The sequence below is a fragment of the Cyanistes caeruleus genome, chromosome 1 (genome assembly GCF_971803275.1).
Source record: "Cyanistes caeruleus chromosome 1, bCyaCae1.hap1.1, whole genome shotgun sequence".
Taxonomy (NCBI): domain Eukaryota; kingdom Metazoa; phylum Chordata; class Aves; order Passeriformes; family Paridae; genus Cyanistes; species Cyanistes caeruleus.
Window position 1 is genome coordinate 89,725,595 of NC_141701.1, and position 24,609 is coordinate 89,750,203.

Here is a 24,609-nt window from a genome sequence, read left to right on the forward strand (position 1 = left end):
ACTGCTACTGAACAATTCTGTAACACCACTGATGATGCTTATTTAGTTTCAGTGTCAGAGCACAGAGCTGAATTGGAGTTACATCCTGTTTTATATCCCTAAACCAGCCTGCATTCCTGTCTCCAGATTTGGCTCCATCTTTTTTTCTGATTTTCTCTGCTTTTTCTCTTGCTGCACAAATAATGAGAAATGGATGAAGTGAATCAGAATAAAGAGTAATTCCAATTACTCTTTGAAAACAGAAATAGTAATGACTACTCCAGTAGTGCAGAAAACAACATTAACATGCCTTACATCTTAAAATAAAGGAAACATTTAGTTCAGCTTTTTTTACCTTGTTCTCTCTGGCTCAACTTTGTTTTTCCCACTGTATATTTGCTATAAGGCATAGGATAAATTCCTGTTCCCACTGACTGAGAAGGTCAGGAATTTAGTTTTTGTTTATCAGCAAACAAAAGAGATAGGTGACATTTTACCGGGATGGCAAAAATTTCAAGTGTTACATAATTCTTTTTTAACAACATGGCTTAGATCAAGGACTTGAAAAAATATACAGTGGGAAGGGGAAGAAAAGGTAAAACCTTATTGACATAAACTCTTCCACCTAAAATTATGCATCATATTCTGAACAAAATGTTTCAGTCATGTGAACCATGGGTGCAATGATTTTTAAAAAATTTAAATATATTCAGTATGAACACAGTAAAAAAGCCAAACATTGTGCTTATAAACTCCATATCTAAGTCCACATCAAGAACTAGAAATTGCCGTTTTCCATGAGTGTAAGAATAGGATGTGATCATCGTATTTTAAGTAACTTTTTAACATGTTCTTTTTTACAGCTGGAAAAGAAATGCAGGACAAAGGCAGACCATACCTTAAGTCAAATGAACAGTAACATTGTCACCACTAAACTGAAAATGTGTATATGTTTTTAATATGTATTTAAGTGAAACAAAAATGTAACTGAGACAAATGCAACTGTTTTTATTATTTTAGTTGGCTTTTTCAGAGCCAGTTAAAAAGAGTATGGTATTGTTAATTTAAAAATATAAACATTACATATTATGAATTTATTTTTGCTTTGTTCACTTAGGGAAAGTTCCCAGAATGATCTGTAAGTTTATTAGGGTAGGAACATGAATTACTTTTAAACAGCACATCAGATCAGAGGTATATTAGGGTTTACATTCTTAAAAAAACTAGGGCAACACCAGCATTTGCAGGTAGATACAGGAGAGAAAGTAGTTGCCTTCATGCCAAGCTATTCTGTTTCTTTTTCTTCTTCCGCACTGGAGCTTTCAGCTTTTGTTTCCCTGGAATAATTTTTCTCTTTCTTTTTGCTGTTTTAAGCCTTTTAGTAGTCCAAAAATCTTTGTTTATCACGGCTACTGACGATTTTTCATCTTCTGTTTCTGAAAAAAAGCAAGGAATTATTCACACTGACCTTTATGTCCAGTCTTTGTAGTCTAAATGGCACAGGACTTATTTGTATCTTATTTTTAAAAAAGGGTTTTAAATAGCTTTTTATTTTACAGTGTAAAGTGTCATTTATGCTAGTTTTGCCTGTAAAATTAAAATATATAAAGACCAAGTATGTAAATAGATTACAATGCAGGAAAACAACAGCAGAAAACCCAAACAAATCAGCTAGACTTTGTAAGTTTGCCCAGCTACAGTGGCCTCAGGCCTTATTTTGCTTATAGGAGAACAAGACATGCAATTCTACCAACTGTTTATTTTCTTATCTGTCTCAAAAGCTTCACAGTGGGTTCCTCAGTATATTCCAGTAAACACAAAGAAAACTTTAATGAAAGTGAAAAGAGTTCATACATTCTCCAACAAACATATGGGCTTGAGACACCATCAGATTGGTAAGTGTATCTGTATCACTAGCCAGCATCATACCCCCACTTCTTTAAAATACCAGAACATTTTCCAATGGGTATAGTAGAAACCTCCAACTTGGTGTATTCCATTTCACATTAACAATTCAAAATACGAAGTTCTGTTACCTTGAGAGGATGTTGCAGTTTTATCAGAGTTTTTTTTCATTTCTGAAGCTTGGTCAAGCCATACTGCAAGACACGTCAGCCTAGCTTTGGTATTGACTTCACACAGTAAAGATGGCCCATCTTTAATCTGAAGAAAACATAAAAGAAGATTATTTAAACCTTATTTTATTTCTGGTTAAATTTAATGAAGTATTTGAAGTGAGAAGACATCTTACTGCCCACTTTCGTTGTTAGGCAATTGTATCACTCAGCTCTTGGAATACAAATACTCTGTTAGAGATATCAGGGGATAAAGTGTCACAGACACATGTGCAGTGTTAACACCATCAACCCACTGGAAACTACTGTATTAGGATATTCTACCCCTCAGAGCTGGACAGAGCAGCCCACACAGTTATGCAAAACTTTGCCTGCAGGAGAAAGGAATTTGGTCAAAATAAATACAGTGTTACATGGAAAGGTAAAGAGTTCCCTGATTACTCTGTCAATTCTGTCCAAAGGGAACAGAAATATAAGGTGAAAAGGTAAGAGGGAGATCAATCCTGCACTTACAAGTATAAAATAATCAGAGTGGGTGAAGTTAAAAACAGGCAAATTCAGATTTGAAGTGTATATATGTTGAGAAATAATTATATGAACTATCCAAGATACTTATTGTAGAATATAGTAGATCCTTTGTAACTAGGCAATAAATTTTAAAAATCTACTTCTGATTTTAAGAGCAAACAATAAACACAATAAACTTTAAAGATCAGACATGATTTTTTGTTGAACTGTGCTACTCAGAACTGTTTGAAAATACAGGAAATAAAAGCACACAGTACATTCATGTATTTTAATTTTTCTAAAGGTTAAGTTCCTCCCCGACATGAAAAACCACCTTCCCCTGCCCAAACCAGACTTTGTGTTTTTAAAAGAGTAGCAACAGTCACCAACATTACAAAAATTGACAACCGTCCTTACATAATCATAACATACATAACTGATTAGATAGTCATAAGCCTGGCTAGGTCTGATAGGGAACGTGACTTTATGTAAAGTGGAGATGAGATCTCATAATATCATTAGATTTTATAGTTTTTTTATTAAAATAAACAAAGATAAAAAAATACGAGTGCCTAAATATATGTGCACAGACATACATCTCCACTGAACATAACATGGAAGTAGATTGTCTTATCCACATTTCACGTAAAATTTCCTCAGTGATTTAAAATAAACTCTTACAAAAGAACTGTCTGCAATTCTGGTTCTCTGTTAATTTTCTTAAATGTAACAAGCAGTCTAATACACCAACCTTATCAAGATCCAGATTCCACATTTTAATGTAACCGTCACTGGATGCAGTAACAATAACATGCTGTCCTTCTCTTTCAAAACTATAAATATCTTTTATTCTGTGAAAAGGAAAACATTTTTACCTTATAGCATCACAGTTCACTTCAGTAAGCTGAGAGAATTTAAAGATTAACAGGCAACAGTATAAAAAATCAGTTTGAACAAAAAAAAAACAAGTGACAGGTAGGAACTTAGATCTGCTTTGAGTACTGTCATTTATATTAGGAACATTTGCCTTGTCTAGGCTTATTAGGATTCAATTCAGAACTCCTTAATACTTTAAAGCATACACTATTAGACACATCAGTGCCATTACTGATCATGCTTTTGTGTTTTGATGAATTCAAAGAAACATTTGGACAAATATTTGGTATTCAAAAACAGAATACATGATCATATTCCTACTGTTTGAACTGAAAGAAACTGATTTTTTTTTAAGCATTCTAAAGAATCAGATTCAGTAAAGACTGGTTAAACATAAACACACAGAAATTTAGAACAGTAATATTTTTTCTTCTGTACCTTATTGTTTTTGTAACATACATGGACAGCACAGTACTTGTGCTCATACAAAAAAGCAAACAAGTCTGTTTGGAATTTAACACATAAATAAATTCAATTTCTATACTAAAACAAAAGCAAAATATGCTGAACATTACAAGCCATTGAACTTTAGAGAGGACTCAGCATTGCCATAAAAATTTCAATAGTAAACAAATACAGAATACCTGTTTTCATGAGCTTTAAATTCACAGAGGCATTTTTGAGAGTCACAGCTGTAGAACCTAATAATTTCATCATCTCCAGCTATGGCAAGGATAGAATCCTTGGAATGGGAAAAGAGAAATGCAAGTGTGATTAATTTCATGTGTTTCAAACCAGTTAACTTTCCAACTTCTCTCATTTTTGTACTTACTGTAATAAATCTAAGTGAAGAAATCCTCTTCTCTGTTGTAATGGTGCCACTGATTGAAGCTGTGTCAAGTCTGTAGATATCTACTTTGTTTGTAATCACGGTCACATACTTCTCACCATCAGGGGACCATTTAATTATGTGTGCATCTGTACACATTGATACAGAGAATTTAGAAGTAAGAATCTTTAGAAGCTGCTAGACACTGTTTTCTACCTAGATCTAAAAAAATATTCAATGAAAAATCAAGTAAACCCGAATAAACAGCTATGCTCTTAAGCGTATATTTATGATTATCAGAATCAAGAAAAACAAACTAAAACACTTTTATTTAAATGCTCTGACCTCAGATTTCAAAGAAGAAAATTATTTACTTTAGTGGTACTATGTTTTCCTTTTGCTAAATGACTATTATTAAGGACATGAGCTTACATATGCTTGCCTGCACGTGTAAAAAGACATTGTTAAAGTTGGCAATCAGCTGACTTGATTAATTCAGTCAACTTTTCTTTACACAAAAAACTGTCAAATTGCACTTAATTAGTGGATTTAGATTGATAAACTTACTTTGCTTCAGGTTTTTGATGAAGGCTGATCGTCCTTCAACAAGGTTCCAAGTTCTGAAACACAACAACAGGTAATGTGCATTCTGGTTAAAAACAGCACAACAAAACTGAAACCCAATCTGCTGACATGAGGCACCCAAAGGAAGCTTTTAAGCCTCTCTATGCACTTTTCTGGCCTCCTAATGCAAGAGAAAATGATGAGTTCCTATATTGCTTGCATGCTATGATGTTGAACCTGTGTTATTTATTTTCTAAACCACCATTTGCAATACTGAGCCCAAGAGGAGGTCAATAGCAATTTATGCTGTTAAAATTTTATATCTATAAAACAGGTATCTATAGCAACATGGAAACACTCCAGGTGAAAAATCACACTAAACAAAACCTGTCACTTCGCAAAAGTTTAGGCAAATTGTGTTCCAAAATCAAACATATTTATACATCTACAAGTGATTTGTGAAGAGTTAGAGCTCACAATAATAAGGTTTGAACAGCTGGCACTTAGAACTTCAAAAGACAAACCAATGGATCTTTGAACCACTTGGTAACAAATATGTTTTATCACTGTTGTATGGCCTAGTCCCAGCATGGAATTGTTGCTTATAACACCTTATTAAGAGTTACTGAATTATGATTCTCAGCATTCCTTCATCAGTATTGACTCACCTTAATGTTTTATCTGTTCCAACTGACAAAGCTAATTTCCCAGACGGATGAATAGAAAGAGATGTCACATGTCCCCTGATAAAAACAAAACATTAGTCACATATATTATTTACAAGGAAAATAGACATGAAAATGTACATGAATATGATTAAGAAACTCACTTATGTGCCTTAATGGATTTCAGACATTCCCATCTCTTTGTGTTCCAGATACAAATGAGTCCATCTTCAGCCCCACTCAGTAGATGTGCAGTCCCATAGAACTCCAAACAAGTTATTGTGCCTAGAAATACAATTAACATTGTTGTACACACCGAACAGTTATTGCACAAATTAACAGAGAACATACAACTTAACAGAAAAGCTTCTTCCAACAAGGCATGCCAGCTACTACCCTAACCTTGGGAAAATCTAAATTATTTCCTAAGTAGTTCTTAAAAAAAGCCCTCAAATTTTCTTGCTCTGTTCAATAATTTGATATGCTCTATCAGGCACCCTTTACCCACACACATCTGAACTCCATCTAGTCTGTTCTCTGTCACAGCAGTACCCAAATGCTGTGGCAGAGATGGCAGAGAGCTTCTATTAGTGATAGGAATGCTCCCATATCAAAGGCCTGCACCTGACACACAGCTGAATTTACTGTACATGCTGCTTCCCTGTAATCACCAGATATATCTTACATGAGTTAAATACAGCTACCATGCACAGTCTAGATCCTGGATCTTTTTGGTTAATCAACACTGACCCGAAATGACCCGAAGATTTATTTGGACAGCCAAGAACAGATGACTGTACCAATGATATAGACAAAAAGTGCACCCTCAGCAAGTTTGCAGATGATACCAAGCTGTGTGAGTGGTGAGGGATGGGATGCCATCCAGAGGGATATGAACAAGTTCAAGTAGTGGGCCATGAGAACCTCAGAGTTCCACAAAGCACAGTGCAAGCTGGTATCGGCACAGGCTGGGGGATGATTGAAGGCAGCTCTGCTGAGAGGGACTTAGGCTTGCTGAGGGATGAGAGACTGGACATGAGCCAGCAATGTGTGCTTCCAGCCCACAAGGCCAAACGTGTCCTGGGCTGCATCAAAGGCAGCATGGGCAGCAGGTTGAGGAAGGGGATTCTGCCCCTCTGAACAGCCTCTGCTGTTCTGAGACCCTACCTGGAACACTGCATCCAGCTCCAACAGGTCCCCAGCATAAGAATGATGTGGACCTGTTGAAGCTAGTTCAGAGAAGGGCCATGAATATGATCAGGGAGATGGAATATCTCTCCTGTGAGGAAAGGCTGAAAGAACTGGAATTGTTCAGCTGGGAGGAGGCTGCAGGAAGACTTCATTGTGGCCTTCCAGTACTTGAAGGGTGCTTATAAGAAAGATAAGGAAAAATCTTTTAGCAGGGCCTGTTGTGAATAGGACAAAGGATAATGATTTTAGACTAAAGAGGGTCAGTTTAGATTAGATGTAAGAAAAAAGGGTTTTTACAAGGACAGCAGTGATACACTGAAACAGTTGCCCAGACACGTGTTTGACACTCTATCTGTGGAAATATTCAAGGCAAAATTAGATGGGGCTTCTACATAACCTGATGTGGTTGAAGATGTCCCTGCTCACTGCAGTGGGGTTGGACTAGACGACCTTTAAAAGATCCTCTCCAACCCAAACTGTTCTGTGACTCTATCAGGTACTTTGCAATTGGAATTCAGGCAGCACATAAAAAGAGAAATGTACCAGGTTAACTCCTCTGGCAGCAGCAACCTGCTCTCACACACAAACTCTCTCTTTTGTGTGGCTCATGCACACCTTTGACAGGACAGTAACACTAGGAAAGACGGTAACTGGGAGTAGGCATGGTCTAGATAAACTGTCCTGATAGAAGAAAAATAGCACATAAGCCATTTGTGAGTCATAACTTCTTAATTATTTAATACTACAAATAATTTAAAGAAGCAACAATATTTTTGAGCTAATACCAAAATATTTTTTTTACCTTTTATGCTCAAAATCTTACCTTGTTTGTATCATCACACCATCATGGCTGCAACACCACCACTACTACAGTACTTATTAGTACTTACAGTACTACACTACTTATTAGAAAAAAAAAAATCAGTTTTCTTCTTCTGGCAAAGGCCAGTTTTTCAGCTACAATTTTTTATCATTAATGTTTTTTAACAAAGAAGTGCTCCATTACCATTGTGCTGTAGCAGTGCCCCATGTTCTATCTTCTTTTTCATGTCATAGATTTGGATTGTCTCATCTCTGCTTCCAGTGACCACATATCTGTTATTCACTGCTACTGCTGACAACGAGGCAGAGTGGGCATGATGTGTAAAATCAGGGGTGACTGTCCAGGACTGCAAATGTGAAACAAACAGGTCTTTCTCAAGCTTACCATAAAAAGCTTCCACTTCATTGTCCTGTAATTTTATTTTTAAAAGCAAAAGCTGGAAAAGTATATGTTTAAAAATCAGAATCACCAAATCAAATAGGCTGGAAAAGACCTCTGGGATCATCACGTCCAAACCATGACGGAACATCACCATGTCAAATCAGAGCATGGCACTGAGTGCCACATCCAGTCTCTCCTTCAACACCTCCAGGGATGGTGACTCCACCACCCACCTCAGCAGCCCATTTCAATGTCTAATCACCCTTTCTCTGAAGAAATTCTTCCTAACGTTCAACATAAATGTCTGCTGGCACAGTATGAGGCCATGTCCTCCTGCCCCTGTCACTGGCTGCCTGAGAGAAGAAGCCAACCCTCATCTGGCTACGTTTCAGGCAATTGTAGAGAATGATAAGGTCCACCTGAGCCTCCTTTTCTCCAGACTAAAAACCCGCAGCTCCCTCAGTCACTCCTGATTGGACTTGTGCTCCAGACCCTTCAGCAGCTCCACTGCCTTTCTTTGGACCTGCTCCAGCATCTCAATGTCTTTTCTGAACTGAGGGGCCCAGAACTGAACACAGCACTCGAGGTGTGGCCTCACCAGAACAGGGGGAGAAATTATACTTAGCTGTAAGCATGAGATCTTACTGAGTTAATGTGCTGTTAGGAGATTACGCCAAAGGATTTAAGCGTGCAAACCGCCCCTTGCCGTAAGCTCTGACGAAGTTGTCTCTGCACAGAGACAAATCCCAAGAGCAAGAGAGAAGGATTCTCTCATTTTTCATCACGGCAGGCCGGAGACACGCCTTCCACCTGGCCCCAGCCCACGTCCCATCCATCCTCCGCGCCGCGTCGGGAGGAGCTCGCTCGCACCGCGGCCTCCCGCACCCACGTGGCTGCCCGCAGGTTCCGCCACTCCCGAGAACGCTTCGGGGCAGCCAGGGGGCCGAGCCCGGCGGCAAAGGCCGCGGGAGAGGCCGCCCCGCCCCCGCAACGCGCTTTAAGAGCCCCTGCGCGGCCGGAACCGCGGCTGCGGACGGGCGGGACGGTGAGTGCCGGGGCGGGCGGAGGGATGGATGGGGTATTTCCCTCACACACTTCCTGGAGGTGTTTGAGACTGGGCTGGGTGGGGCCCTGAACACGCTGCTCTCGTGGAATATGTCCCTGGTTATGGCACGGGGTTGGAACTAGATGGCCTCTTAAAGTCCCTTCCAACCCAGACCGTTCTGTGATTCCGTGCTTCTTCCCTCGCCCCATTCCCCATCCTCTCCTGTTACCTGGCCGGGCCGCGTGGCGAACCCCAGCAGCACTTGCTCGTAGCACCCCGCCAGCAGCTCCATCCGCCTCCGCACGGCGCCGCCCCGGGGCTCCCGCCGGCTCTTCCGCTGCCCGCCCGTCCGCCGCGCTGCCTGCGCCGCTCCGCGCTGGCCCCGCGCCTGGCGTCCGGCAGCGCCCGCTCCCAGCGGGGGAGGAGAATCCTGTGGGAGCCGGCGCGGAGCGGGAAGCGCCGGAGGTAGCGGCGAGGGCTCAGGCTGCGCGCGGGGCAGCCCGCGCAGGGGGGGCCTCGCGGGGCGGAAGCGGCGCTGGCGGTGATGGCGGCGGGGAGGATGAGAGGCGTTAGTGCCGGGATCGCGAGGGAGGGGGGGAGCGGTGGCCGGGATCGGGGACTGCTAGCGGGGAAAAGGGGCGCGAACCGATCTATTGGGACCGAGGCGGGGTGGGATAGGCTGGGATGTTCGGCCCTTTCCCTCCCCCGGGGCCGCGGGGCTCCCCCCTCCCTCAGGGCGAGGAGGCCCCGGCGGCGCTTGGGCCGAGGCATCCAGGGAAACAGCCCCTCCCTAGCCCCGGGCCCCGCCGGCTTTTGTTGTTATTTCGTCGGGTTGTTATGTTATTTTTTTCATTACTTAATTTCTTATCGCGTAGTACAATAAGTGGGAAGCGCGGCCCCGGCGCCAGTGTGGCCGCTTGCGGAGGGCCGCGGCCGGGCGGGGCGCACTTGTGGTCGGGCTCTTCCCGTCGTGCCGAGTGGCTCGGTTAGAGAAATGCGTCACGGCTCGGGCCTGGGCTCGGCCGGGGTCACCGAGCCGGCCCCAAGAGCTCTGGGAGGCTCCCTCATCCCCGTACCCTGCCCCAGCGCCTGGTGTGAGCGAAATTAGTGCCGAAGGAAGGGGGGCGGATTGCCCGCTGCCTGGGTGAGCGGTGTTTGCACGGGCAAATCAGGCTGTGGATAGCTTCGCCCACCTTCTTGCCCGTATGAACGCAATAATGCAAAAAAGTGGAATAAAATGAAAAGCTGCTATGATGTGTGTGTAATCCAATTAAGGATGTGTTTGAATTCTGGAGACTGAATCTGCCCCACTGCTTAAATCAAAGCTAGCTGTCACTGTGGATATAGTTAAAGCAAACGTAAAAAATGTACTATATTGATATGTGCTGTTTTAACTGCTTTTAAAATGTTTTTGTTTTCTAGTGAAAAGGTCAATATTGGACAGAGAGGCACACAAAACCGGTGTTGCATAAAAGTTGGTGATAACCAACTGAGAAGCAGTTGTATCACTTGCCTCCTGATAGCCTCTTGCAACAAGAGTGCTCTGCTTTGCCGTCTTCCATTAGGTCTGCACAAGTGAAAAGTGGTAAGTTGAAAAAAGAGTTACTGCACAGCTGTGAATTCAAAAATCAGTATTTCAGTGTTGAGAGCATGGAGGAGTTTATGGTTTCTTTTATTAAAAACTAACGTTAGAGGAACACTGATATTTGCATTAATAATGACCGCCCTCAACAGGAAGAAGTTGGTGCCGTTAATTCTTTGTAACGAACATTATCAGTTGGCACGTGCTTAGTTTAGCATATGCTAACCATACCAGTATTTTAGGCCTGTATTTTAAGGGCTTGTTTCTACTTGACTCTTTTCTTGGCCTCACAGTGGCTGTGGGATGAAGTCCATAGTTACTCTGAACAGCAGCATGCATGGATGCTCTAATTATGGTTTATGGCTATCCTGTGTCAAGTTAGCCTAATTCATTTTCAGAGATAGTGCTCTGAACTGCACCGCTCTGCAGGCAAGCCTTTAAGGCATTGTAGGTGCTCTGTTTATTGCATTATGTGGCTGTGGATTTAATCAGCTAAGACGTAAAACATTACATAAATTCTTGTGTGGAAAAGAGGACTAGAACTTCAGCAGTCAAGTATCTACACAGGATTTACACCAAATGTAAAAAATCAGTAGGGGTGAAGAACACCTGTGTGTGAAAGTAAATGCAGAATATTTTGCAAATGAAATTGGTTTTTGCTCTGATTTATATTTGTTGGATGACTAGGGTAAAAAGCCTAAAGAATGGATATTTGGATCAACAAAGGTACATATCTTTTCAGGAAAGCGTGTCCACTGTTTCGGTGATGTAAATGTAAAGCAGTAAATTGTTCTTCTCTGTTTTTGGTTTTGACAGTAATGATTAAAATGTGCATGTGGAACAGGCAAGAGAGGGAGGAGAAAAGGTGCCAAGAAAGATCATGCTTGCTTGTACTGTGTCCTCATCCTGCTTTTATTTCTTGTATTCTTTAGCATATTGGAAGTACCACTGTACTGCTGCTTGTTTTTTAGCTGCAAAGTTTGTGGTACAAGTAAATTTAAATTTGCCTTAAAGGGGAAGAAACCAGGGGAGGTTGTACAAAACATACTGAAGCCTGTATCTTTTGCCTCTTTTAACTGTTATACTCTTTTGGATTACTGGGTTATTAAATGTAGGTATTTCAGACTTAAGGGTCAGGTATAGAGGACTTAAAAGATCTCTAGAATTTACTGGTGCTTTGGACAGTGGGAAAACTTTGTGGTCTATTACAGTTTAGGACAGTGAAGATTACATCTAATCATAATCCCATATGCCATATATCCTTCTTATCCCCATTCTTTTAGCAGTGACAAAAAATTAAGTTCTGAATTAATAACATTAAATCATATGGTGGGGTGAAAATATTTGGGAGTAATTAATCAGGATAAAATCCTTCATCTTGTTTTTCTCCCTCGCATTTTTTCAGCTGAAGGAGTGTGATAAATTGAACCTGTGCAGTCATACTGTTGAAGAAAGACAAGACAATTTGAACCATGGCAAGCCAGGTAAGATCATTTAGTCAGAAATACAGGCTTGCAGTGCCTAAATGGATTCCAGAACCATACTCAGAATTCGTAATAAATGTAAAGCTGACATAGCTAGCTTGCTCTGAGTTGGGTGTTCTTCTAGTCCTATGGTTTCTTCCGGCAATGTGGTAATTGGTGGCTGTCCTCATGACACTTAATTGTGTCAACTCAAGCAGGTTGGGGGAGCATTACATTAAGCTTTGGAGTTTGCGTTATTTGAGCGCGAGTTCTTCTGAAGGACCTTGCGCATAACACTCTCTATATAAGATACTTGTGGAGATGCTATAGAGGAAGAACATAAAAGCTTGCGTAAGTAAATGTTGTGGAACATCACTCATATTTTTGGAGGTCCTTGTTCTTCAGAATCTTAATTGAGGGAGGCAACTGGTGTTAATAAGGCTGTTTCCCCTCCTCTTTTGTGTAGTTGCCCCACTCACTTCCTTTTTGAACTGTGGTTTTTGGGGTTTTAGGTTTTTTGCGTTTTTTGGATTTTTTTTCATTTTTTCCTTTTTTATTTTTTTTAAATTTTTTTATTATTCTTCCTTGAGAGGCACTTTGTATGCCTCTCTCTTCCTGGCCTTGCATCTGTATTTGAGTTTTCCCTCAGCCAAGCTAGTGCCTGTTCCTGGTCTGCTTTCTCCTTAAATTCCATTAATTGGCCTCTTATTGTTCCTGGCCTGGGAGAGTGACTCGCTGCTGGGTAGTGAGGAGAGGCATCTCACAGAAGAAGAATTCCTAGGTGAGGGGAGATAGGGACAGCGGAGATCCCTTCTAGGCAAGAGTGACAATTTCCCTGCCTCTTCATCACGCAGACTGTGCTGCAGCAGGGGTTTTTGCATCCTGGAGCTCAAGCGGAACACAGTCCAGTCCTGAAGCTAATTAACACTTAGGATTGGCCGGCATCAAAGGGCTGTCTGGTTTGTCCCTAATTCCCAGAGGAAGCTGTCAATCCTTTAGCCAGCTTGACAAGTCAGGGGAATATGGCTGTTCATACAATCCTTTGGCTCTGTTATTTTTGCCAGGCGTTTTCCCCAGAGGCTGCTTTCCCTCATGGGAGGCGGAGGGAGAAATGGGACCCCAGGCTTCTTTCAAGGGCAAGGTGAATATGGGGAAATCACCTGTGGTGATGGGGAGTGGGAGGGAGGAATGTAAATGAGGCTAAATACTATAAAGGCGATTTTTTTTCTCCCTACAGGACTTGATGGCAAAAAAAAGAGAATGTCTCCAGGCCTACAGCTGGTGGAGAACACCACAGAAGAAGCGGAAGAAAAAGAACAAAATAAAACCGGGAAGAATAGAGTTTGTCCCTAGTAGTACTAACACAACCAGGTAAAGACCTTTGGAAAGGAGCAGCTCTGACCCTTTATCTGTTTTAAATTGCTAATGACTAATGAATGCCATAAATTACTTTAAAAATCCTGAAATGGCACACCTGGTGCCCGTACACTGAGTATTGCTAATGGAATTGTATTGCCATTTGAATAATGAAGATATTTTTTCTTAGTTTGTCTCTCATAATTGCTTGAGATGTGATGTCAAATTAATCTTAGCTCTTTTTGAATTCTAGCTGTAACTTAATATTTTTTTCTTGGTATTTTTGGGTGTCATGCCCTTCAGGACAACAAATAGTCTTCCTAAAACCACCTTTTAAAAAGATTCTTTAATGAATATGAATCTTTGTTGAAATGCTTGCAAAAGTGGTAAACAGACTCTGAGAAACTGAGATCTTGCTAGATTGATGGCATTACAGTTCTGTACACTGCTCAGCAGAGTTGTGCAGTTAATATTCTTCATATTTTGCTTCCTTATTTGTGCAATAATAACTACTTGCTTGTATGTTAGTGGCTTTAATACTGAAATGAATGGTGTTATTCTCAAACTTAATGGTGGTTCTCTTATCTCTTTAAAGACCGGATTATTCAATATTTGTTGGGGAGCTGACTCCAGAAGTAGATGATTTTCAGCTCTATGACTATTTCCTAAAGAGGTATCCCTCATGTATTGACTGCAAAATAGCAACAGACCTGCTGGGATATTCCAGGTAATGCTTGTGAAAATGTGTTAATGCTGTCAGTATGCTTGTTGCTGTAAGTAACATGTAAGAACTTGAATTTGAACTGGTTTTGAATTTTCTTCAGAGGCAGGGAGAGAGATTAGCCTGTGGCATTATTGTTTAATAACATAGATCCTTGTGTTTCTAAAACTTTATGGGTATTTTTAGCTGTTAATATGTTAAGCTTCAATTCAGCCAAATGTGTATCTGCATGAAAGCAGTTAGATGGTGGGAGAAGGGAGAGCTGTGCATGGACATCTGTGCTTACCTACAGCAGTGTGTCCACTTGTCATGTGCAGTACCAAGGACAAAATAATTCCCTTTATATGTGTGGAAGAGAAGTGTAAGGCCTAGCAAATCATAGGTGACTGGGAGATGGAACTTCTGATATCAGTGAATAATGCCCAATAGATGTTACAGTGACCAGTTGGAGAGTGAAACAGGGATGAGTGAGTTGGGTGTTCAGAAAACACTGGCTGTAATGGACTAATTCAAGAAACTTAAAAAAAAAAAAAAAAGGAAGTAAGAGAGAGCAAATTTAGAAAGAATGTTAGAGCTGTAGAGCAGTAGGAATGGGTTAATACTGATACATTAACTGCTGTAAGTGCAAAAATGGAGAATCTGGTTACTTACACAGATTGCTGTTAACATGTATTGTTTCTCTGGCTTTCAGCAAGTTGCATCTTAATGCTGTCAACAAAGCTTTTTGCTTCTGGCCCAAGTTTTTAATTTTGTTAAAGCATCTTCTGTGCATGTGCACATGTTGAGAGGTTACATAGGCAATAGAAGCTATAATAGCTACTATTTTCTGTTTTCATGAGGACAGAAATTGAATTAATTGGCTTTGTTACTGTTATGAATACTAGAATTTGTTTTCTCCCTTTTGAAAATTGTAGAGGGTATGCCTTTGTCAGATTTGGTGAGCAAGGTGATCAGATGAGGGCACTGCAAGACTGCCAGAATGCACCAGGTCTGGGGGGAAAACGAATCCGGCTGAGCATAGGAATTTCTAAAAGGTAACAAATGAGTTGTGCATTGATACAGTAATTCTAAATAATCAGATTTTTTAGCTTTGCCTTTGTGAAGACTGTGCCCCTTGCTATAATGGCTGTACACAATGCAAAGTCAAAAACCACAGAACCACTATGTTTTGCCTGTCTGGATCCATCAACCTCTTTGAGGATTGCTGGGGAAATCCAACTCTTAAGTTTAGCCAGATTATATAAATTGGGTTTAGCTGCTGTTGTGACCATCCTTAATGCTTACAGTAGCGAAGCTGAATGCATTTCTAAGTATTTCATGTTTGGGCCTGAAGAAGGTAGAAGGGACATCAAGTGTTCATTTTTATGCTGGGAAACTTTTCTTCTAGGCCTTTCCCCTTGGCGTAGACAAGGTAGCACATTGTTAGTTTTTAAAGTAGGCAGAGGAAAGAACTCTTTAGTGGAAAAATGCAGAATATAGAGAAGAAGCCAAAGGAGGTGTTGATTGAACAGTTTGTTTAGAATACTGCTCTTTGCTTCTCAAGTCATTAGGGCAGCAGGAAATTTTAAGTTGATTTGGTTTGAGAGGGATTTTTTTTTTCTACCATCTCAGTTCTCTCAGTCATTTAAGACAATCCTGGTAAAGACTTGATATCAAATTTGATAGACTTTGATCCAGAATACAGACAAAAATAGAACTTTCAATGGAACCATTTCAGTATATATTCATGAGGTTAGCCTGTGTGTTAGGAGGCTAAAAATAACAGCTCCTGCTTATCTTCCCTGGGTAATTTTGCTGATACTGCCTCATTGCTTTGGAACAGAAATGCCCTTACCCAAGAGAGTCCAGATTTGCTTTGACTAACTTGCTTTTAAAATGAGGTCCCAAAGAAAGTTTTCCTCACTTCTGCTATCCAGAAGGATGTCAGCAGTATTTTTAGTTTTTTCTTTCCTACAGAGATGGATGTAGGAGAGAAGTTGGAAGCAAAAGACTGAGACATTATGAAGTAATTTGTTTACTACAGTAGTAAGACAATAAAGTAACTATTTATTAGACTGTATGTGTAGCTTCACAGTAATGAAGCAAAAATGTAATGTGGGTATTGAAATACAGACCACTAATCTACACCTGTTTCTGATTGGCTGAGTACTATGCTCTCACAGCATCCAAAAATCCAGCCATCAGAGTAGTTTGTCATTAAGTCACTTACTGTTGCCCTGAAAACTCAGCTTCTGAGCTTGCTGACGTAGTTTTCTAAGACTTTCCCAGGACAGTAACTGTAAATATAGAGATAGGTATACATTCCTTCTGTTACATGTCTTGTGATGGACATCTCTCATGGCCAGTGCAGTGGGAAGGTGTTATCCTGACCATCCAGTCCCTGGCTGTGGTCAGAAACCTATAAATCCTGGGAAGAAAATTTCTCTTCCTTTCACCACACCTCGAGCTGTGTCCGTGTGATCTATTCATTGCCAGTGGCAACACTTACAATGGAAACCATTTCTGAGCTCCTTCCGTTCGAGTTCTTGGCAAAAAGCCCCAATCTAAATTTTCTGTAGGAAATTGGAGGTAGAGACATTGGACACTGCAAACACAGGATGTCTGCTTGTAAGTAATCAGTGAGGAAATGTCTAAGCAGAGGGGATTTCTTGCAGTGTGCAGCTGATTTATCACAATGTTTTCCATGTAGAATACCTCTGTTTTAGAACAGACTGTTCTTGTTCAGTGGTACTTGTCATTAGTCAACTTGAAGTTGTCCCTGGGAAAAATCTGCTCAGGAAAGGGAAAGCAGTGAAAACTAATCACCTGGCCCTTTGGTCTTCATAACTAATGAATTTTGTAATTTTTCTGCTGCTTTGGCTTTATTCTGGATAATGGCAGTGCTGACTTCACCTGACAGCTAAGCTTTGGCAACTGTTCATGGACCAAAACTTGAGAAGGTGAAGGTAGACATGGTAAATTGACAGGCAGTGTCAGGTGCTGCTCTGAAACAGATAATCTGATTTTGCCCCTTGTTTCTGGAAATAACATGATTTCATATTAACAGAACAAAAGATGGAAGGACTAATTAAATGTTTAAAGTTGTCGTTAAAACAGCAGTGTTTGGTAAAGGTCTTTGATCTTAATGAAGCATTTTTTTATCAGTAGCTTGCTTAAACAGATACCAAAACTGAATATAGATAAATGTAACTTTGGTTAATCCATAGAAATAATTACTTTTCCCATTGGTGAAGGTGAGCATTTGCTCTCCTTATAAACATGAGGTATTGTGCTGTGACAGGAAACTTAGGCAACTATTTGGAAAAACTTCCTCATAAATTTGGAGTGTGTGAAGTTGTTTAACTTCAAAACTGGATTTACAGTTGTTTTCAAACTCTTGACTATATATACCTTCTCACGTTTCAGACTGAAAGCAGAATTCCAGCGGTACCAGTCATACAACTATAATGATTATTACCAAGATTATCAGAACTACTATTCACAGTGGAATTACGATCCCTACGCTGACTACAACTACAGCTCCTATACTCCCTATGATAGCATGCAAGCTGTTGGAGACTGCTCTTTAGGAGATGCTGTTATGGCTCCAGCTGTTTTTGAGGTAAAGATACTACACAGTTAATTACAAAAAAAAAGGACAACTAACAAGTCATATGGATTGCGTAAATCAGCACAAGAAAGTACTAAAACTGAAATTATGCAATCAGTTATTATGCAAGCGTGAAGGTTATGTTCAGCATTTTGGATTTAAGTGCTTGAGTGCATCTGTAGAATTAGATATTTGACATACGTGAACAAATATTACTGCATAAATAACAGTTCTGACAGCAGATTGTGTAGTGTTTCACCCTGTTTTTCTGATGTACTTTGCTTAAAGCAAAATAAAGAATTGTTGTAAGGTGATCATGTCTAAGTCAGTCAGTTGATCAATTACAACTTTCAAAAGTGCCTTTGAAGTGGAACTATACAATTTTTTTTTAAAAAAACCTAACTAAACAAAAAGACTAAAACCAAAGCATTAAAAAAGCAACACACATCCCACAAGAAACCAACAAATATCACTTGCTCCTACTTATTTTATAGCTGTAGAAGGGGGGGAATGTTTGGGAGCATTAAATTATTGTGGATTTGTGATGCTTTCTGAAACTGACTATGATTTTTTTATTTTTTTTTTTAGGAAGCTTCAGCTATGACTGAAATCAATGATGACCTAATAACTGAAGGTAATGATAATTCTATCACTGCAGCTTGAATTTAGCCATAGTTCTGCCCTTTAACAATATAAGCCAGTGATTATTGGATAAAGACTGGGCTGTAGGTAAGATGAGGTAGGATTTTAAAGCCAGTAGTGTACACCATGTCAAGTAGAATGGGACATTGTCAACAATGTTTTGCAGTAGGCTTCTTGTAACTTTGCCTTCATTCTCTTTCCAGAATGGTCTGTTGGAGAAGTTGCTGTATCATTGTATTGATTCTGCTAAGATTATTGTATGTTAAGCTCATTAGTAGAGACATCTTGTAATAGTGTCCAAAAATTTTAATTAGCCCCTAAATCTCTGCTTCATGTGGAAGTACCTGTATAGTCCTAGCATTCGGATATGCTAATTCCAAAAGAAGCTGGACTTTTTAGCTTCGTTAAAATTCTAGGTGAATAAACATTCCACTAGATGTATTAAGTTTGTTAAAGCATTAAATTTACCTAAAGTATGTTTTATTAGGCTTCAGGTCTCTGTGTGCCTGTCTCCCAAGTCCTGACACTTTTACTTACCAGGCTTTTATTTTCAGATCCACAGCTGTACTTGGATGTTGATGAAATGAACAGACAATTTATGGAGACAAGTGAAGAACTCTATGATGCCCTCATGAATTGTCACTGGCAACCTCTGGATACGGTCACTTCTGACATCCCCTCTGCTATTTAAGTGTCTTATATAGCATGACCGTTATAACCAAGGTGCTAAAATTACATTTCTTCTATATTACTCTAGATCATAAGTTTTAAAGCACAATGATAGGTTGGGGTTTTTTTGCTATGCTTTTGGCAGTTTCTGTAATTTGTTTTGTTTTGTTCATCACTTGGAGCATCTTGAAATCATGTAAATATTCTAGAAATGTAAAGAGTTCAATGGGGTCTAAAGATAGACTTGCCTGTGTAAATAAAATTTTGTTTCTGCAAACTGGCCAGCAAGGGATTTTACTGACATATGCGAAACACCTTCTCTTCTGGCTTGTGAAATTTAGCTGGAGGCAGTAGGGGTATTTCACCTGTCTTTGGTATGGGCATCAGCACTAGTAAGAACTAACTCTCATGTACTTCAAGATACCTAGGCAATCTTAAAAGCTCTTAACATGCTGTACAGTTTTAACATACAGAAGGGTAAACTTTGAGCTGCTGTAGCTGCAAACATTCCAAAGACTTAAGGATGATAGCTAGTGATAATTTTGTTTTTGCCCTTCTTGTTTGTCTTCTTATCTGACCCTTTATAGCAGAGAAACTGGTGTAATATAATACCTGTTCTTACACATAAAAATCCTTGGAGAAAACACTGTGGTTTAAAGGAGGAAGGAAAACCTGTCAGGAATTAAAGTATCCCAGTATCCTCTTCAACTAAGTTGTATGCTATCCTAAACCTCTGTTATTTGTTCAGTCTTCATGCTTAGATGTTTCATAGTGATGAGTTTTATAACATTTTCATAGGATGGCAGTTCTCAGTTGAAGTCAAAAGAGGTTAGGTGAGATTGAAGAAAGTTCTGCTTTAAGACAGCGACTTCTGAGTGGCTTCCTCTAAACTGTTCTTACCTGAAAGTATTTTCCAGTCCTAGGGAGAGCTTAAGCTCCTGTTACTACTTTAATGTACACAAAGTAAATTTCAGGCTGGAAACAAAATAACACTTTTTTGAAGAGAAGGTGGTAGAAATTATCATATAGCTAATACATCTGAAAGCTACTCAAGGCATTTTGATACTGCCATGTGTGTTTGAGGGCAGTCTGAACCATAATTGCTAGGATGGCAGGTTTTTTTAGGTTTTTTTTGCTTTAATGACTTAATTGCATTAAAGTGGTGGTCATAACCATAACCTATATGCTGTTCTTAAATGTGAAACTAGTACTGCCTTGCAGAGTGATGACTTTGCATAGCAGGTCCCTTCTACCTGCTCCCCAGAACCTCTCTCTTTACACAATTTCAGCTGGGACTGTGTTTTTGTAAGTCCCACCCATGAAATACAGATGCTCTAAACTCGAAATGTCTTTCGGTGTGACACAGGAACTTCATTCTTCCTGGATTTTGTGCATTGCATATGTAGAAGGAGAGAAAACAAAACCCCCTCATTCAGGCAGGGAGATTACTATCACAGTCTTAGAAACTGCTTCCCTACATTGAGAGAACTAGTTGCAAAGTGGCTGAATACTGGGATTTTGTTGGTGAATGTTTCCCTAGTGTGAACTGGTCAGTCTTTGGAGGGGCAGAGTAGGGAGATTATTAATGGGAATGTGACAGAAAGTGGGATAAATGAAACAAAGAGAATCTAGATGGGAAAGGGAATTACTTGTGTGCCTGTATAGAATAGTTTCACATGATTGCAGAAGGGTGGAAACTCAAGATAATAGGTGCGGGCCCCTTGAATTTGGATGTGGGGGTGTTAAACTTTCAAAACTGTGCTGGATTTGATGTCACTTGAGTTGTAGCGCACAGCTGTGGTGCCTAAGCTTGGTAGTACTAACCAGTTGCTAGGCAAAGGATTTTGTATCTAGCAAGAATCGTCATCACAAGCTGGAAGATTATAACCCAGGTACAGACCTGGAAGCTTCCTGCTTTGAAGTGCATATCCTGCTTTGCATAGTGTTACCTAACACCATACTTAAGCTACCGCAAGTACTTTGTGGAAACCTTTTATTGTGTTACCAGATGCTAAAGACACGTGTTGGCTTGGTAGAAATCCTGTAGATCATCCACTGATTTTTAAGTTTTGGGAGGTTGATCCATGTGTGAATTATGTAATGAGGAGCCCATGTAGTTGTGTGATTTCACTTACATCAGTACTGTATCATCACAGCACATAAACTTCAAAAGTCAGAGTCTGTATTCACCATATTTATGCAGATTTGAAATATTAGCAAGGTCTCCACACTGCATTAGAGATTGTTTTCAGACATGCACCTTCTATTCTGGCCTGTAAAGTACCTGTATAGTGAAAATACTGTTTATGAAAAGCAGTGAAAGAGGTTGTTTGGGCCATTAGTTCTGTGAACTTGAGAAATGTTGGGGAATATATTCTTTTTAGTTAGCAGAGAAGAAAAGTGAGGTGAAGAAGGGAGTCTGCTGGTTGCAGCCCGTGTGATACTGTTTTAAATAGCTCTCTGGTTTTTGTCTCCTGATGCTTTCTAGTCTATACTGCTTACCAGTTAGTGCATATGTGTGGGATCAAGGTACTGTGTGCAGCACACATTCTTTACTGTAAAGGCACACTAAAAAAACTTCTCTGTATTGGTGTAAGCACAGATTTGGGAAAAAGTGAGCTCATCAGATCTGCTGGCATTCATTACTGAGACTTGTAACTGAGGAAACTTCCAGTGATGGTCCAACTACTGCCTGCATTAGCAAGCTTACACAAAGACCTCAACATGCTCATCATACAGATGTCTACTCTCAGTTCTACCAAGAGCTGATTGCAGTGGAAACATAAAACAAAAAGTATTGGGAGCAATGTTTTCAACGCCACGCTAGCTCACTTTTGTTGTGTTTTGTCTGTTTTACCCAGCTGAAATGTTGTGGGGTTTAAGTCTGATGAAGGGTTTTTTTTGAAGAATATCTTGTATTGATTTTATAAACTCTTCTTTTACCTAGCTGTGATAGATAGTGCCTTTACCTAAAACCCACTTATTTCTTGAAGAAGAGTAACGTTTTTGTTTTCCACTTCTCTGAACAGAAAAGCTTTAGTACCATGGTTTGAGGGGCTAATCATCCTGCAGTCAGTGAACAGGGAGAAAGAAACAGGCTAAAAACCAGTGAAGACTGAAAAGTGTTCAGAAAGCTTAAATGGTACTTAAGCCGTGAATGTTTCTTTTTGCAGGGATGCTCTTGGACCAACAGCTTCTTTCTAGCGCTACCTCAAAGTAACTTGCAGATATAACTCACAGGGAAGATTGATCAAATGGTGATGATCACTATCATTCTGCTGGAGATATCTATATATATATATATATTTGCCTTTTGTCTCGTTTTTAATGACATTTATTTAACTTCATTGACTCATGTCAATAGATGTTTGACTACATCAACAAGTATTTGAGTTTCTTTCAAGGTATGTCACCATATGGAAATTGTTCTAAATAAGTAAATAAAGTAGCACTTGACTTTACAGAGCAAATGTAGTGTAGCTGCATTTGACACTTATGTGGAAGAGAAAATCGCATTTACAGCTTAGCTTAATATTCTTAGCATGCATAAAAGAGGGAGGCTTGTTTTAAATTTGTCCAGCTCCTACATGACCAACACAGGAATGATTTTAGTCAATTCCCCACACAGGTACCATTTTAGAAGCCAGCATTGTTATTAATGAATATCTGTTACCAATGGGCACTGTTTCCATCCCTCTGTAAATCAAGCTCTTTCCATAATTGAAACACATTATGCTAGCCTTCCTTTCCTTCCCCATAAGCTGAAAGCTAGCATGATAATTGGCTCCTGGACAAAATTAGTAACAAATGCAGGCTAAAATAGGATTTTTTGTGTTTTGATAATTACATTGATGTAGATCTTGACATGCCCATTGTAGAAGCAGACCATAATCCTAAAATTAGTCAGCAGCTGTAGCACACTAGTCATTTACACCAAATGAGGCAGTTCTTGCAAAGTGACTTAACATGCATGTTCTAGGATAGGAATTGTCTATCACTGCAAGTCATCCCCCTGCATGTAAAATTGTGGGGCAGAAGAGTAAGAGTGTAGTTTATGAGAAGAAATATGTGGAAAATAATTCCACCGTGCTGGGTATTGGATAATGGTTATCTCCTGTAGATAATGGGACAAAGAAAGTGAGGAGTTAAGTCATGTAGGAGAGCTGGGAAGACCCTGATGAAGTTCAGAAAAAGCCAGTATGAAGCAAGAGATGAGGCACCACAAAATTCCCCAGTACCATTTCTTCTCACAGTTGTTCCACTGTAGCTGCTGCCTGTTTACATTTCTGCACGCTTTCAGAATCACCCTTGTTTGAGCCCCCAGTGCTTCCACTCATGCCTCCTCCAGTTCCACACATGCTTTCTTCAGGTGTGTGCTGTGATAAATGTTTTTTGTTTTTCCTGTAGAAGGGGTCTGTGGTGCATCAGGGCTCTGTCCTCTGAGTAACATTTTTATTGACTTGTACACAGGGAAGGTGCTTGTGATTTTCTGCACTCCTCACCTCTATCCTTCCCATGGAGATTTGATGCTAAAAATAAAATGTGAAACCATAGATTTTTCTCAACTTCACTTTCAGTAGAATAAAAAAAAAAATTACGTATTTTGACTTTGTAATAGGAATGCACTCTTCCTCATGTTTTGAGGAAGTAAAAGCCGTGCTGAAGCTTTTTTCCCCCTCCATCCTTTCCGTATCCCGACAATGAGCGATGAAAAACCTGCACATGCTTTTTCTCTTGCTTATACAAACCCAATCGCTAGTGGCAGCCTGGGGGAGCACTGCGGAGCTCCCGGTGCCGGTTTTCCTGCCGCGTTCTCGTCAGGGTCGCGGGCACATCCCCCTCACGCTGTCTCTTGCGGCAGTTTCAGCGTGGGTAAATTGCATCCCCAGGGGCAGAGCATGTCAGGAGGACGAAGCCAGGCTCTAATCGGTGGTGCTAAGCAGCAGGTCAAGAGGCAACGGGCAGAAACCGATGCACAGGAACTTCCACCTAAATAAGAGGAAAAAAAATTCTTTACTGTGCGAATGACCGCGGACTGGAGCAGGGTCGCCAGAGGTTGTGGGGTCTCCCTCACTTGAGAAATTCAGGAACTGTCTGGATGCAATCCTGTGCCATGTGCTCTGGGACGACACCGCTTGAGCGGGAAGGTTAGCCCAGATGACTCACTGTGATCCCTTTCAACCTGAGCCATTCTGTGAAACGCCGCGGGAAGACGGGAGAAGGCGGTGGAATCTCCCGGGAGGACCCCAGCACAAACCTCCGCTCTTAGCCGTTAAGGCGTCCATCCCTAAGCTGAGCCCGGGGGCGGACATTTCCCCCGCCACGTCCCTTTGCGGCTCGGGCAGGTCCCAGTCCCAGCGAGCGCTTTTCCCGCGCAGCCGGCCGGGCCCGGCCCCTCCCGCTTCCCTGGGAGCGGGGGCGGTGCGCGCGCGCGGGGGCTGCCGGGCCGTCCGCCCGGCGCCGCTTGTGTGACGCGCCCGCGCGGGCTGGTGACGCGCGCGCGGCCCGGGGCGGCCGCCGTGTGGTTGGTCGGCGGGGCAGGGGGGTGCGGCGGTGGCGGCGGCTCGGGCCGCGGGCGGGCGGGCGGACAGCGCGCGGGGCGCCGCCGCCGGGCGGGAGAGCGCGAGCGAGGAGCGGCGGGCGGGGGGATCG

The 24,609-nt window shown here is 40.9% G+C and overlaps 2 protein-coding genes and 1 long non-coding RNA gene across 30 annotated transcripts; 1 reads left to right on the plus strand and 2 right to left on the minus strand.

Moving 5' to 3' along the window:
- Window positions 1-963: 963 nt before the first annotated feature.
- PAK1IP1 (PAK1 interacting protein 1) lies at window positions 964-9,265 on the minus strand. 2 transcript variants are annotated; one of them, XM_086841493.1, is made up of 10 exons: window positions 9,165-9,265; window positions 7,693-7,855; window positions 5,660-5,780; window positions 5,499-5,573; window positions 4,834-4,886; window positions 4,270-4,415; window positions 4,082-4,179; window positions 3,313-3,412; window positions 2,016-2,142; window positions 964-1,415 (listed from the first exon to the last, which is right to left on the minus strand). In XM_086841493.1, exons 1-10 carry the CDS (start codon window positions 9,225-9,227, stop codon window positions 1,255-1,257), a joined length of 1,107 nt encoding a protein of 368 aa, XP_086697619.1. In that variant the 5' UTR covers window positions 9,228-9,265; the 3' UTR covers window positions 964-1,254. The 2 variants fall into 2 exon arrangements, with proteins under 2 accessions (XP_086697619.1, XP_023775468.2); XM_023919700.2 differs by lacking the exon at window positions 9,165-9,265 and adding an exon at window positions 7,979-8,288.
- Window positions 8,360-22,427, plus strand: LOC111923780 (tRNA selenocysteine 1-associated protein 1). Of its 27 annotated transcripts, none has more exons than XM_086841537.1 (11): window positions 8,362-8,517; window positions 10,358-10,520; window positions 11,923-12,001; window positions 13,045-13,121; window positions 13,218-13,351; window positions 13,932-14,063; window positions 14,972-15,091; window positions 17,463-17,658; window positions 18,235-18,280; window positions 18,843-19,011; window positions 22,131-22,427. In XM_086841537.1, exons 4-10 carry the CDS (start codon window positions 13,092-13,094, stop codon window positions 18,977-18,979), a joined length of 795 nt encoding a protein of 264 aa, XP_086697663.1. In that variant the 5' UTR covers window positions 8,362-8,517; window positions 10,358-10,520; window positions 11,923-12,001; window positions 13,045-13,091; the 3' UTR covers window positions 18,980-19,011; window positions 22,131-22,427. The 27 variants fall into 27 exon arrangements, with proteins under 27 accessions (XP_086697632.1, XP_086697693.1, XP_086697663.1 ...); XM_023919705.2 differs by lacking the exon at window positions 8,362-8,517 and adding an exon at window positions 8,803-8,935; XM_086841535.1 differs by lacking the exon at window positions 8,362-8,517 and adding an exon at window positions 9,311-9,400.
- LOC111923783 (uncharacterized) lies at window positions 22,269-24,413 on the minus strand. The gene is made up of 2 exons (XR_002861286.2): window positions 24,032-24,413; window positions 22,269-23,946 (listed from the first exon to the last, which is right to left on the minus strand). It is a non-coding gene; the product is annotated as an uncharacterized LOC111923783 (long non-coding RNA).
- Window positions 24,414-24,609: the final 196 nt, after the last annotated feature.